This window comes from Oncorhynchus kisutch, unplaced genomic scaffold (genome assembly GCF_002021735.2).
Source record: "Oncorhynchus kisutch isolate 150728-3 unplaced genomic scaffold, Okis_V2 scaffold805, whole genome shotgun sequence".
Classification (NCBI taxonomy): domain Eukaryota; kingdom Metazoa; phylum Chordata; class Actinopteri; order Salmoniformes; family Salmonidae; genus Oncorhynchus; species Oncorhynchus kisutch.
In genome coordinates, this window is record NW_022262750.1 from 50,651 (window position 1) to 66,546 (window position 15,896).

General features: G+C 40.5%; 1 protein-coding gene across 3 annotated transcripts; it reads right to left on the reverse strand.

The window, feature by feature from the left end:
- Positions 1 to 5,681: 5,681 nt before the first annotated feature.
- On the reverse strand, positions 5,682 to 14,035 carry LOC109877521 (oocyte zinc finger protein XlCOF6-like). Of its 3 annotated transcripts, none has more exons than XR_004207726.1 (3): positions 13,932 to 14,035; positions 11,357 to 11,610; positions 5,682 to 8,951 (listed from the first exon to the last, which is right to left on the reverse strand). XR_004207726.1 is itself a non-coding variant. In XM_031816483.1 (2 exons), exons 1-2 carry the CDS (start codon positions 11,457 to 11,459, stop codon positions 7,216 to 7,218), a joined length of 1,839 nt encoding a protein of 612 aa, XP_031672343.1. In that variant the 5' UTR covers positions 11,460 to 11,474; the 3' UTR covers positions 5,682 to 7,215. The 3 variants fall into 3 exon arrangements, 1 of the variants encoding a protein (XP_031672343.1); XR_004207727.1 differs by lacking the exon at positions 13,932 to 14,035 and adding an exon at positions 13,291 to 13,570; XM_031816483.1 differs by lacking the exon at positions 13,932 to 14,035 and having other exon boundaries at positions 11,357 to 11,474.
- Between the last annotated feature and the right edge of the window lie 1,861 nt (positions 14,036 to 15,896).

Sequence of the window (15,896 nt, forward strand, 5' to 3'; positions counted from 1 at the left end):
TAAAAATGTATTTTGTAATATCTTTTTTTCTTTTTTTCCCCACTTCTGAAAAGTTACTCGAAACACTAATACACACACTAACAAACAAACAATTTTCTCCGTTACCCCCAGTCCCTGGCGACAAAAGTGCCTCGCTGGTGACGTCATCATCAAGCGCTCAACCTCAGCCCAATTCGGAGCGACTTTCAATGAATTGTAAATAATTGTTGTTCGAAATAACCAAACCTAAATTTATCACATCTGTTCAAATCCTGAATTATAATTTACCACCCCAACCAATATCTCTAAATTCGCTAATTTTATAAAAACATTTCGATGGGCATAAATCGTAATTGTCTCTTTGTTATCATTTAGAATCCATTTTGCTCTAAGTAACTGTCTCGCCTTTGACTTAGTATTTTAATTACGACTCTATTCCCAATACGTTATTCACTTGTCTAATTAAAACTCATACTGGCATATGTAAGTGTACACCTTTAAAATACCTTGTCACTGGGAACAGGGAAATCCCCTTAACCCAAACTTTTACTACTACAACGACACCCAATAATTCTGATAATCCCTTCACATCGTTTGTTTTAAATCTCTTGATGTTTCATGTAACTCATTCAGTCTATCTTCAAATTGTCGTCCCAAAATATTTTATACACTGCCATACACTCAAACCACTGTGATTGACGTGCACTGTCCCTTTAAGACAAGACATTTTATTTTTTCCCCGCAACGAAAAAAAACGGAAACCAGATCATGTTTAGAATACGTTACTTTTTGTTCGAATTCCCTGGCGTTACCTAACCAAAAATCAATACCTAGGAAAACAATCACAACTTTTCACGATGAAACTATTCTTACCTATTTTATAGTCCAAAGCGTTGCACCATATAGCCCATTGAGTGCCTAGCACTTCCGTTGCAAACTGTAGCATCTTTCCAGACTATCTTTACGATACTTCTCCTTTTTAAAAGAAATGTATTTGGAACTTCTGGCCGCTTTTGAAAAGTAACTCTAAGCTATAATTCACGCATTTTCCCTCTAAATGCCACAACCCCTTTTCTCTGTTTAAATTTGAGGAACGATGTTGTTCAACGTGAAACGTCATCACACATCTGCCTGCCTCTGTAAAATATATATTCCCTATTCAGATTGCGTTCCGTTTTAAATTCTAATCATCAAAGTCAAACCAACCCAACTTCTCAACTTACCATACCCTAACATTTTAAACGTACCATGTTTTGTGCTAAATTTATCATATGTCAGTCGATTCATAAATAGCTATAACGTATAACGTATAGCATGAAATTGTATCGTATCTCTCCGTTATTCCTTACATTTAACTTTAGGTGACTTTTTATTCTATGATACATTTATTTAAATATGACTCCCATCTCAATACATTATTATTATAATTGTCCGTAGTCGCAAAACTTCGACACCGGGAATTCCCAGAAAATCGTCCTAATTTAAAACCCTTCCTTGCTATATTCGTAATATCAGCTTCCATTCAGGTTCTTTGTCTGAGTCAGATTTTTCCCTTCCATTCTCTTTGTTCTCCTATTACGGTAATCTCCCGCTAGTTTCCGACACTTCTTTTGAGGAATTTCTAAACAATCCTTACCGTTACTTAGCTATGGTATTTAATCACTTATCTATGCCTTTCTATATTTAATTTTTAATTCTATGACTATGTGTGTGTCTCTTTAAATGGAAATCTTATCAATAGCTTTGATTTTTGAATCAGATATTAGGTCTTACCTTACAACTATAAGCCCAGGGTTTGTAAATCCCTAGTTAATATCTTATTTTCCGGTTGTGTCAGAGGGCTTTTAAAGAACGCTAATAATCGTTATCTCACGCCACTAATTGTTAGACTCCCCTCTCGCATGGAACTTTCCTGTCTATAGATATGGCTTTTATCTCATTTCTTTAGATTTCGGTTCCCTCTCCTCCTTATTTGGATATTTCAGTAGTATTAGTTGAATCGGAACGATGATCAATACTGCCACTATTCAAATGACCACTCCAGTTATCTTGCGCATTCCATTGCTGTCTCCCCACGCCCAGTATTTGTACAAGATCACCGTCCTATCCCCCAGTACCTATTTAATATCCCGTCTTAATCTCGGGCGGGTGTGCCTCTCATGATTAAGTTTAGTTTATTTACGGTAGTGCACATTACCACAGGTTATTTTCGAACCTGCTTCAGTGTATATCGGTTATACAAAACCCAGTGTATATTGGTTATACAAAACCCTGTGGGAATAGCAAAGCTCCCCTTATTGACGAATTCTAAATTTTTTAGAACATCAATCAAAGAACTCAAATCCCCCCAGAATCGAGAATTAAGGCTACATACCTGCTGCCGACTGGGAAAAGCACTGTTCGTTTGAATCTGTCACCTTCCCTGTACTCCGTGATAATACGCAGGCCTGAATTTTAACCTCAATTCAGAGGTCAGGTCTTTAGTAAAACGAGTCAAAAACTCGTCCGTGCACGATTTTCAGCGTACTACCTCCAGATAACAGGGAGGGGTATTTAGATCCGGGATCGAAGGACCAATTGTTAGAGGAATTCTAAATTCCTCTGTATTATTTCCCCATCAGAATTATTACTCTGTCAATGCATTCTAAAGGGATTGTAAGACCCAATATTTTTTATAAGAAATGGACAGAGCCCCGGTCTTAAAAGCCAGGTAACAGCGTTTAATTCAAGAGAGTACTGGTTACATACACATTTTACCACAAGTTATAAACTGAAAATGACGTCAGCGTTTATTAAATGTTCTATCTCTTTCCTGACACCGGTAGAGAGGCCCTATTAGTTCTCGAGCCTTCCCTCCTCTCCTAAAGCCAAGGTCAGTCAGTGTAGATAGCATTCTAGACAGTCTGGAGATAGTCCGTCCCTGCCATCTGGAGATAGTTCATTCATTTGTACAAAAGAACAGACCGTCATTTTGACTAAACTCCTGACTATATTATATACAATTGGGAATGGGACAGTACATTATAGCATTTGGACTAGTCAGTTCTGATTGGAATGTATACATAATTAGTCATTTCAACTATAATTTCCTCCAACAGATATCTACAGTCGCTTTGATTGGACTGATCATGTCAGCATCATACTTTCAAAACCTGAGCTAGCAGTCATCATCATGAATCAAGTTGACAATCTACTGGCAAATCCTTTTTAATCTTTGTCATATGAAGAGAAATAATGAGAAATTATAGATAAAACGTATCGGTGCTCATCGGCCATTGGATATAAAGATTACACAACAAGTTGGAAATTTCAAATTCAACAATGATTGGTTTGTCAAGGAATCAGTGGCTAACTGCAAGCATTGCAAAGCAATCATTAGCCTGATATTCAGTGGAGTTGCTGTGTGGTCCCAAGTCTAAGATTAAAGGGCTCTTTTCCTAGTTTAAAACTGTAAACATTCAACATTGGCCATGCTGTCAATAAAGCTTGATTTGTGCCGCACTCAAATCAACTTAACTCGGTACTGCAAAATCTGACTTGTGTGAGTTCAAGACAACTGGGAACTTGGGGAAACACAAGCTATGACTGAGAAAATACGTTTTGAACTTTCATCCAACTCGGAATTGTAAATTGGGAACTCGTGCCTCTTTCTACAGCTACGACCTGAAGATCACTGACGTCATCATGATTCCATTTTTCCCCTTCGAGTTCCCAGTTGTCTCTAAAGCACCATAAATCCAGAGAATGACAGACTTTGATGAAGTTTGATGACAAAATATTCCCACGAAGGACTGCCGCACCACCTTCCTGTTCAAGTGAGCACAACACAACAAGGTGAGTCCAAAAATGTATTGTATGCTGCTGCATAAATTATGTAATATGCCAGGGAGATGTGTATTCTGTAGCTAAGAAAGTAATACTAAGTGTATACTGTAGCTAAGAAAGTAATACCAAGTGTATACTGTAGCTAAGAAAGTAATACCAAGTGTATACTGTAGCTAAGAAAGTAATACCAAGTGTATACTGTAGCTAAGAAAGTAATACCAAGTGTATGTTGTGTAGTAAGATGTCAGTAGCCCATGTGCCTCACCCTAATAATTTGGTCTTGTTTTTGTTCTTACAGTATTCTCCCTGTACGCCAAGTCAGAACCGTAAGATAAATAAAGGGGCATATATGCAGACAATGAAAATTCTTACAATATTCAATGATTACATTTCTCAAAAACAGGTTATATGCTACATGTGAACCACCAAGTCAGAACAGTAGGCAAAATGAAGATGTGAAACGAGTCAAATGAATTAGGGTGAGGCACATGGGCTACTAACATCTTACTACACAACATACACTTAGTATTACTTTCTTAGCTACTGAATACACATCTCCCTGGCATATTACATAATTTATGCAGCAGCATACAAGACATTTTTGGACTCACCTTGTTGTGTTGTGCTCACTTGAACAGGAAGGTGGTGCGGCAGTCCTTCGTGGGAATATTTCTCTGGATTTATGGTGCTTTCAAGACAACTGGGAACTTGAATTTAAAAAAATGGAATCATGATGACGTCAGTGATCTTCAGGTCGTAGCTGTAGAAAGAGGCACGAGTTCCCAATTTACAATTCCGAGTTGGATGAAAGTTCAAAACGTATTTTCTCAGTCATAGCTTGTTTTTCCCCAAGTTCCCAGTTGTTTTGAACTCACACAAGTCAGATTTTGCAGTACCGAGTTAAGTTGATTTGTGCGTGGCACAAATCAAGCTTTATTGACAGCATGGCCAATGTTGAATGTTTACAGTTTTAAACTAGGAAAAGAGCCCCTTAATCTTAGACTTGGGACCACACAGCCACTCCAATGAATAGCAGGCTAATGATTGCTTTGCAATGTTTGCAGTTTGCCACTGATTCCTTCCAAACCACTCATTGTTGAATTTGCAATTTGTTGTGTGATGTTTGTGTCCAATGGCCGATGAGCACCGATACATTTTATCTATAATTTCTCTTTATTTCTCTTCATATGACAAAGATTAAAAAGGATTTGCCAGTAGATTGTCGACTTGATTCATGATGATGACTGCTATCTCAGATGTTGACATGATCGAAACATATAATTTATTTCACACTGTTTTATCGCTATAACTGTGGGGCTAAAAACAGGTGGCTCACCTGCCCTGAATGATGGGTCTCCACTGAACTTATCTAGAACACTGCAGTCCGTCTGGGTGTTTAACCTTCCCAAGTTCCCCCATGTCACCCTGCTCCTCTGTAAATTCCACTGGCTTCCAGTCGAAGCTCACATCCACTACAAGACAATGGTGTTTATTATGGTGCAGCAAGAGGAACTGCCCCATCTCTACTTTCAGGCTCAAACCCTGTATCCCAACCCGAGCACTCAGTTCTGCCACCTCTGGTCTCATGGCCGTCCCACTGCTACAGGAGGTCAAGCTCCCTCTCAGCCCAGTCAAAGCACTTGTGGTTGTCTCACCTGGCAATCTTAAGATGAATGTACTTAATGTGCTGGTGACATCACAGGGTCAGAGAAAACTCCTGACTGTAGTCATAAAAAAACACTCCCAGCACTCAGCCCATAAGAACCATTCATACTGTCAGATCTAATATGAAGAACTGAATACAACCATAAGAACCATTCATACTGTCAGATCTAATATGAAGAACTGAATACTAAAGAGAAGAAGAGGTTGACCAGTACATATTCATGTAACTTTATTTTTCATTGGCAGATCAATAAAGTTTGCTTCAATGCAGTTATCCAAACACATTCATGATCAGTAACTAAAATAACTCATCTAGTTTTAAAGACAATTAATAAACACACGTATTCATTTCATAAACTGTGTATCATTAAATAAAGTTGTAAAATAATCCCCCCAAACTAATGGTGAAAAGTGATCATCACACCATCTCTATCTGATTCATGTTAGGCGTGGAAGGTAGACTTGTGGTTAGAGCGTTGGGCCAGTAACCAAAAGGTCCCTGAACTGACAAGGTAAAAATCTGTTGTTCTGCCTCTGAACAAGGCAGTTAACCCACTGTTCCTAGGCCATCATTGTAATTAAGAATTTGTTCTTAACTGACTTGCCTAGTTAAATAAAGGTTAAATAAAAAATGTAAGAAGTGTCTACTAGCTCCTTCCCACAGAATACTGCAGAGGGACAACCTGGTCTCAGAGCAAAACGTATTATATGTTACAAAAACATCCATTCCACTCCATTTAGCATGTTAGGTTACATTACATTGGCCTACCAATATAAACTTTACAAAACATGTAAAGTGTTGGTTTCATGAGCTGAAATAAAACATTCCAGAGATGTTCCATAGGAACACAAATCTTATTTCTCTCAAATGTTGTGCACAAATGAGTTAATATCCCTGTTAGTGAGCATTTAAGCCTAAATAAAGGCCACACTACATCACAGATGTCTCAAGTTTAGGGAATGTGCAATTCTCATGATGACTGCAGGAACGTCCACCAGAGCTGCCACCTCTAACGTCCTTCGTCCTTTTAGAGAATTTGGCAGTACATCCAACCAGCCTCACAACTGCAGATCACATGTAACCATGGCAGCCCAGGACCTCTTCACCTGCAGGATTGTCTGGGGGGGCTGAGTAGTATTTCTGTCTGTAATAAAAACCTTTTGTGTGGAAAAACTCATTCTGACTGGCTGGGCCTGGCTCCCAAGTGGGCCTATGCCCTCCCAAGTCCCACCCATTCATGAGCCCCTGCCCAGTCATGTGAAATCCATAGATTAGGGCCTAATTGATTTAAAATGACTGATTTCCTTACACAAACCATAAATGTTCGAACTTGTTAGATTTAGATTGTTGTTCAGTATAATACGACTTGCAGGATGTATCGTATGTTAAGAATTACAATTCTTATGTTATTTTACGCATTGTTATTCATACAATATGTTACGAACTTGTAATATGTTTGATATGTTACGAATTCCAATTTGTTGTTGCTAACGTTAGCTAGGTTAGGGGTGAGGGGTTTAAGGTAGAGTTAAATGGGTTTAGGGGAAAGGTTAGCTAACATGCTAAGTAGTTGCATGCTAAGCTAACATGCTAACATAGTTAAAAAGTAGTAAGTAGTTGCAAAGTTGCTAATTAGCTGAAATGCTCAAGTCCTCCTGAATGAGATTCAAACAAGCAGCCTTTAGCTAGACGTTTGACTTACAGAAACTCACCCAAAAGTCAGAGCAGACGTAAGCAGGCTTCTCTCATGAGTGTGTTCTCTGATGAACCTTTAGCTCAGTTGCTGTTTTGAAGCATTTTACACAGGCAGAGCAGGAGTATGGTTTCTCTCCATGTGTATGTTGATGTTTTTTTAAGGTATACAGTCGAGAGAAACTTAAACCACAGTCAGAACAGGAGTAAGGCTTTTCTCCGGTGTGTGTTCTCTGATGAACTTTTAGCTCATTTGATGTTTTTAAACATTTTCCACAGTCAGAGCAGGAGAATGGCTTCTCCCCTGTATGTATACGTTCATGGGATTTTAAGTGGGAAAGTTGAGAGAAACTAGTCCCACAGTCAGAGCAGAAGTAAGGCTTCTCTCCTGTGTGTGTTCTCTGGTGAATTTTTAGCTCATTTATTGTTTTAAAACATTTTCCACAGTCAGAGCAGGAGTATGGCTTCTCCCCTGTATGTATACGTTCATGGGATTTTAAGTGGGAGAGTTGACAGAAACTAGTCCCACAGTCAGAGCAGAAGTAAGGCTTCTCTCCTGTGTGTGTTCTCTGGTGAACTTTTAGCTCATTTAATGTTTTAAAACATTTTCCACAGTCAGAGCAGGAGTATGGCTTCTCACCTGTATGTATACGTTCATGTAATTTTAAGTGGTAAAGTTTAGAGAAAGTAGTTCCACAGTCAGGGCAGGAATAAGGCTTCTCTCCTGTGTGTGTTCTCTGATGAACTTTTAGCTCAGTTGATGTTTTAAAACATTTTCCACAGTCAGAGCAGGAGTATGGCTTCTCTCCTGTGTGATTTCTCTTATGAATTTTTAGCTCAGTTGATGTTTTGAAATATTTTACACAGTCAGAGCAGGAATAAGGCTTCTCCCCTGTATGTATACGTTTATGTGATTTTAAGTGGGAAAGTTGAGAGAAACTAGTTCCACAGTCAGGGCAGAAGAAAGGCTTCTCTCCTGTGTGTGTTCTTTGATGAACTTTTAGATCAGTTGATGTTGTAAAGCATTTTCCACAGTCAGAGCAGGAGTATGGCTTCTCACCTGTGTGTGTTCTTTGATGAACTTTTAGCTCATTTGATGTTTTAAAACATTTTCCACAGTCAGAGCAGGAGTATGGCTTCTCACCTGTGTGTGTTCTTTGATGAACCTTTAGCTGATTTGATGTTATAAAACATTTTCCACAGTCAGAGCAGGAGTATGGCTTCTCCCCTGTATGTATACGTTCATGTGTCTTTAAGTGGGAAAGTTGAGAGAAACTAGTTCCACAGTCAGGGCAGAAGAAAGGCTTCTCTCCTATGTGAGTCTTCTGATGAACTTTTAGCTGAGTTGATGTTTTAAAACGTTTTCCACAGCCAGAGCAGGAGTATGGCTTCTCTCCTGTGTGATTTCTCTGGTGAATGTTTAGCTCAGTTGATGTTTTGAAACATTTTCCACAGTCAGAGCAGGAGTAAGGCTTCTCCCCTGTATGTATACGTTCATGTGATTTTAAGTGGGAAAGTTGAGAGAAACTAGTTCCACAGTCAGAGCAGGAGTATGGCTTCTCACCTGTGTGTGTTCTTTGATGAACCTTTAGCTCATTTGATGTTTTAAAACATTTTCCACAGTCAGAGCAGGAGTAAGGCTTCTCTCCTGTGTGTATTTTTAGGTGTATTTTTAGCTTTGATATAAATGGGAAAATCTCTTCACAATGTGGGCAGAGATGAGACCTTGTGGCTCTCTGATCTTCCTGCTCTTGCTCTCTGGATGTGGAGAATGTCTCAACATGGTCTCCTGTGTGAACAACATAAGAAGAACCAGTCAGTTGGTGTGATATACATGTCAATCAAATGTATTTTATGAAGCTCCTTTTACATCAGTAGTTGTCACAAAGTGCTGAACAGAAACCCAGCCTAAAAAACGCATTGAGCAAGCAATGCAGATGTAGAAGCACAGTGGCCACAAAAAAACTCCCTAGAAAGCAGGAACCTAGGAAGAAACATAGAGAGGAACCAGGCTCAGAGTGGTGACCAGTCCTCTTCTGGCCATACTGGGTGACAGGTAGCCTAGTGGTTAGAGCAACCGAAAGGTTGCAAGATCGAATCCCTGAGCTGACGAGGTAAAAATCTGTTGTTCTTCCCCTGAATAAGGCAGTTAACCCACTGTTCCTAGGCCGTCATTGAAAATAAACATTTGTTCCTAACTGACTTGCCTAGTTAACCTGTTTGGGCGCATGTCCAAACGCTAGCAGGACACCTACGACAACATCTGGTGAAATTGCAGAGCGTGAAATTCAAAATACAAAAATCGTAATATTAAACATTCATGAAAATACAAGTGTCTGACATCATTTAAAAGCTTCTTGTTAAGTCTTTACGGAGAAAGCATACCATGCGATTATCTGAGGACAGCGCCCCACGTCAAAATACTTTTTCAAGCAGCACAGGCGTCACAAAATCACAGACAGCAATTAAATAAATCACTTACTTTGAAGATCTTCCTCTGATTGCAATCCCAAGGGTCTCAGCTACACAATGAATGGTTGTTTTGTTCAATAAAGCCACCGTGCTTCTACACCTGCATTGCTTGCTGTTTGGGGTTTTAGGCTGGGTTTCTGAGATATCAGCTGATGTACGAAGGGCTATATAAATACATTTGATTTGATTAAATGGACCAAAAAAACGTACCTTTCTTTCAAAAACAAGGACATTTCTAAGTGACCCTAAACTTTTCAACGGTAGTGTATGTATTCATTTCAGTAGGCTGTATGGGAAGGGGAATAAAACTATTCTAAAACTGGGGTGGAGTGAAAAACTAATAAGAGGCAAAAGTGGTGAAAATGATGAGCTATACCATCCTCCACTCAACATCACAAGGGTGATAGAAGAATTTGAATGTTTAAAGTAATGACTAAGATATTTCACCCTGAAACTGTATCACTGTGTGTGAAATCCATTAGACACATAAGACTATAAGTTGGTAATATGTGCAGCGTTGGCAGGATATCATTAGAACATTGTGTTCCTTACAGGACATTCTGTCCCCACCCGGAGTGGAGAAACTGTTAGGCTTGCAGAAAATCATGAAACATGTTGCAGAATATGATAAACAATGTAAGTGTACAGTGGAACAATACAGCCATCCTAAAGCGGGGTGGGGTTCTCGACTGATGTGTGTATAAAAGATGGGCTCTGAACTTGAGAGGGCAGAGCTCTCTGAATAAAGAACTGATCATTTGTATGCTGGGACTCTGTTTATTAAAACTTAGAGCCTTACAAACTCTAGGAACATTGGGGTAGAAATTCTCGTGACAAAGGGGGTAGTCTACTGGTTATGGTTCCCAATTAGAGACAACGAGAATCACCTGACTCTGATTGAGAACCGCCTCAGGCAGCCAAACCTATGCTACACCCCTACTCAGCCGCAATCCCAATGCCTACAAAACCCCAATACGAAACACAACAAAATAAACCCATGTCACACCCTGGCCTGACCAAATATATAACGAAAACACAAAATACTATGACCAAGGCGTGACAGAACCCCCCCCCCCCCCTAAGGTGCGGACTCCCGGACGCACCTCAAAACCATAGGGAGGGTCCGGGTGGGCGTCTGTCCATGGTGGCGGCTCCGGCTCGGGACGTGGACCCCACTCCATAAATGTCATAGTTCCTCCCCTTCGCGTCCTGGGATAATCCACCCTCGCCGCCGACCATGGCCTAATAGTCCTCACCCAGAACCCCACTGGACTGAGGGGCAGCTCGTGACTGAGGGGCAGCTCGGGACTGAGGGGCAGCTAGGAACTGAGGCGCAGCTCGGGACTGAGGGGAAGCTCGGGACTGAGGGGAAGCTCGGGACTGAGGGGAAGCTCGGGACTGAGGGGAAGCCCGGGACTGAGGGGAAGCCCGGGACTGAGGGCCTGACCAAATATATAACGAAAACTCAAAATACTATGACCAAGGCGTGACAGTATGCCTAACTTGGTGATTGAGGGTATTAAACATTTTCAACTTTCTTGAGACAATGTGTGGGGAAAGGCAGGCGTTACAAGTTTAAATAGTTTTTGCTTCGCTGTGAAGTCTTGAGTTATTCAGGGATGTGTGATGGCAGAATTACAGAATTCAACCTAGCAATAGACTGGTCATAACTTATGGAGGTCTAATATATGAATATAACTTATAGATAGAACCAGCTCTTACCATGACTAACAGTTGTCCTAATCTTCTCCTCCTCTTCTTCATCTTTAATGTTGACATTCAGCTCCAGTGTTTGACTGTAGTCTTCCAGCTTCACTGATGCCATCTCTGGATCCTGCAGTGCAAACTGGACTCCACTGTCACAATCAGGACCCAGTAACTGTAAGTTCCTACTCAGTGTGGAAGGAGAAAGACAGGCTGCGTTTGTCCTCACTGTTGATGTTACTGGCCTCAGATTACTGGCCTCAGATTAAGGTCTGTAGTAATAAAGACAAACAGAAACAAAAAAGTTATTTTCTTGACAGTTCTGGCACTTTATTCTGTAAAAATATTTTATCTTTTTTCATGTTCGATTATCTCATTTCAGTAGATCAGGTAGATAATCCTTGACAAAACATTCATTCACATTAGACACAAAGTACACATTTTAAATTGCACAACATAAGAGCACTTAATCTATAGTAGATTTCCTAAATTCACATAAATGCATAAATGACTCAACAACCATTTAGTACAAGGTTGCAGTATGTTTCAGGCAGCACTATGTACTATTTCATGAATAACCTTGTCTTCACTGTATTAAGCTCCATCAGTCTGCACTGTAGTTCCACCAGTCTGCCTTACAGCCTCTGCATATGATACATGACAGATTCTATATCTGAGCATCTCTCTGTACCTGGCATCCACCAAATGTTGCTGTGTGTCCTTCGCACAATTGCAACACTTCACCGTCACATTGCTCCAACATTCACTGTAATCATGTTCCCCAATTTACTCCTGAGGGGCTGACATGTCGCACCCTCGACAACCACTGTGATTATTATTATTTGACAATGCTGGTCATCTATGAACATTTGAACATATTGGCAATGTTCTGTTATAATCTCCACCCAGCACAGGCAGAAGAGGACTGGCCACCCCTCAGCCTGGTTCCTCTCTAGGTTTCTTCCTTGGTTCTGGCCTTTCTAGGGAGTTTTTCCTAGCCACTGTGCTACTACACCTGCATTGCTTGCTGTTTGGGCTTTTAGGCTGGGTTTTTGTACAGCAATTTGTGACATCAGCTGATGTAAGAAGGGCTTTATAAATACATTTGATTGGTTGATTAATGAGGCTGGGTCAAAATCAATGACATTGAAGCGAAGGAATCCTATTCTGTACTTTTCCACACAAAACCTTCTAACACCTCAACAACACTGATAAGCTTTCACTTCTTTCACCCTCTTTCCTACTGATCAACCTTTAGGCTTCAACCACTCTGTCTCCCTTCACATGTTCTTTAACAATATCGTCCATGGACATAGATATTGGGACCTCAGAGATTATTACTCCCTTCAATGTAGCATCAGCTCCAGGGTCATGACTTCTGAGCTTTGTCCCATTATGATTTTCCAATTGAAGAATCTTCCCTTGCTGAACCTGACCAGCACAAGATATTAACAATCTACCACTTTCAATGTTTTATTTCACCTTTATTTAACCAGGTAGGTTAGTTCAGAACAAGTTCTCATTTACACAGCTGCATCCCAGTTTAACGTCACCTCTTTTTATGGCCTTGGTTAATCAGGGTGTGAATGAGACCTTGTGGTCTCAAACACCATCCCAACTTTCCACTCTAACACATTATTACTCTAGCTCCCTACCTTGGGCCTCTAGTTACTATACTACATGCGCCCCTGCTTCCAGTATCAATATCTCTGTTCTTCCTGTCTTTCCACTACAGAACATTCACATACTAGGCCCTCATCCTCCCGCTCAATAACATCAGAAATGTCCCCCACATTGATCGCATTCCAGCACAGCTGTTGGTCCTCAAACTCTCAATTTCCATTGTTTCAGGGGCGTCAAACTCATTCTATTGATGGACAATTCTCATCAGGTTTTCCTTTCAATTAAAACCTAGACAATCAGATGAGGGGAGTTCCTTTCTAAATAGTGACCTTAATTCATTAATCAAGTACAGGTGTGGAGCGAAAACACGCAGACACTTTGTCCTCCATGGAATGGGTTTGATACGTGCTCCGATTCATCCGCATTAATCGACGCCATTCCCTGCAGTTGGCCTCTCTCTCCAAATGGTGAAGGATAACTTCAGTTTGCTTCCCTCTATTTTGACACTATCACACAGCCTCATGTCGCCATTTCACCACGAGCAAACTACTAGAAAGACGACCGAAACCCTTGAAGCCGCCATTTGACTTGCCTCGTCCGAATCATCCTGATCTCGCGAGTTTACATTAACGAAACAGTTTATGTAAACTCGCGAGAACAGGATGGTTCGGACAAGGCTATTTACCAGCTCATAAACATTTTACACAAAACCAAGAACATGTAAAAACGAACTTAAATAAATGGAATCTTTATGAAATGACTTTGACGAAATTATGTGCATACACTCAGACAAATCCAAAGTCTATCTATGTGACTTGTAAAATCGTTTTTAATCACGTTCTTCACTCACTCGGTTAGACTCCAAAATAACACATACAATTAAAACCATTACCAGGCGTGAAACGGATTTGTTACCTAGCATGTTATATATTCTTTCGACATTAGAAAGTTTAAACATGCTATTACATACCTACAATGATACATTTGAAACGGACACAACCACTATCGACACAACAGCACAGTTCTGTCGTTTCGACCCGGAACTTCCTGTTCCCCACTTCGACAGCGCATCAGCGTCATCTTGTTCTCTGGTGTACTGACATTTACACAAATATAACGTGTCTGCCGCCACCTACTGTAAGGTTAGTAAACTGTAGAAGAAAATACGTTTCCTTTGCCGAAAAGGGGAGGGGGAACAACGACATCAAAACAAAATACATAAATAGATAAATAACAACATCCCACTCGTTCAGTCACAGTCCTATTCAAATCACATCCCTACACAGTCTCATGGGCCTCGTAGGGAGGAACATCTTCAGTCAGTATTCTCTGCAATCAGTGGTGTAAAGTACATTAGTACAAATATTTTAAGTACTTTTTGGTGTCAGGGAAAATGTATGGAGTTTTAGGAGTATCTGTACTTTACTTTTGATATTTTTGACAACTTCCACTTTTACTCCACTACATTCCTAAAGAAAATAATGTACTTTTAACTCCATACATTTTCCCTGACACCCAAAAGGACTCGTTAGATTTGGAATGATTAGCAGAACAGGAAAATTGTTCAATTCGCGCATCCCTACTGCATCTGATCTGTCGGACTCACTAAACACAAATACTTTGTTAGTAAATTATGGATGTGATCTTAAAAATTCAATCTGGAGTGCCAGAGTGCGCTTGGTCGTTCGTAAATTCAGAGCGTTGTCAGACTGTCAGTTCGTATCGCTCTCGGAGCGTTCAGAGCCACACTGGACGCTCTGGCGGAGGAGGAAGGTTGATTCAAGCGTTCTGACCTCACAACGGCAGTCAAGCATCCAAGATAACTGGTTAACATTGACTAGCTTGCTAGCTACTTCCAGTACAAATGAGAGAACTCTGACCATTTTACTCGCCTTAGCAGAGCTGGTTAGGATGTGTTCATGTTATCCAGAGCATTGGTGACTTTAAATGTGCTACAGGCAACAATTTAATAACGCTTTTTTTGCCGACGTTTTCTGACACCGGCCGTATTCAAGGGGTGTTGAGCGTTTGTTTTTCATCAATTATTCTTCCCTCTGGCACTCAGACCAGAGTGGTCTGAAATCGGAGTATATAGCCACAGCGAATTTAGGAACGCAGGCTATGTCTGAATGTTGGAGTGTGCCCCTTACAGGTTAGGATAATTAAAGTGGCAGGTTAGGTGAATTACCGTGGCAGGTTAGGAGACTGAGGTTAAGGTTAGGAAAGGGGTGAGGGTTAGGTATTTGTTTACCATGCAGGTTAGGATAATTACCGTGGCAGGTTAGGTGAATTACCGTGGCAGGTTAGGAGACTAGGATTAGGGTTAGCTACAATGTAACAGATGTCAACAACTGTTGTCCGAACGCAAAAGAAACGGCCACGGACCAATGGGGAGCATCAATTGGTATAAAGTAGATATCATGAAACACCCGATATCAGAGAACGCCCCTAATTGCGGTCTGCAATTACACCTCTTTCGGATCAAGGGGCCACGCTTCCAGTCTGTAAACATGCTTTCCACTGTGCTCAGAGGGCATTTTCCGTACTGCAGTTCAGCTGAAGCACGGCCCAATTCCCATTGATGGCCCCATTGCGAAGTCACGTTTTTTTTATAAACAAGACAATTTACTCATCAAGTCTGTAAACAAAACATCCATTGAATTATTCAAGTAATTGCCGTAGTCAGATTTTTTCCCCATCACTCACAGCCAAGGTTAACCATTTCAGATTCATGATGTGACGTGGGTGAGTTTATGTCACATGCAGATGCTGAAGGGAAAACACACCTCTTGACCTGCTGTGTATAATGTAGGTTAAGGTGTAGCCTCGTCTCATAGACTAGGTGTAACATAGTAAATATAAATCAGGGACTCTCAAAACAGTATTATGTTAAGTTTTTCTGGTTACAAAAGACAGATGGTTACTTATTAATACA

Coding starts and splice junctions, on each gene's coding strand:
- LOC109877521 (XM_031816483.1), bottom strand. CDS start 11,459: ATGGCATCAGTGAAGCTGGAAGACTACAGTCAAACACTGGAGCTGAAT. Junction 8,952..11,356: donor TAGGACAACTGTTAGTCATG/GTAAGAGCTGGT, acceptor TTGTTCACACAG/GAGACCATGTTGAGACATTC.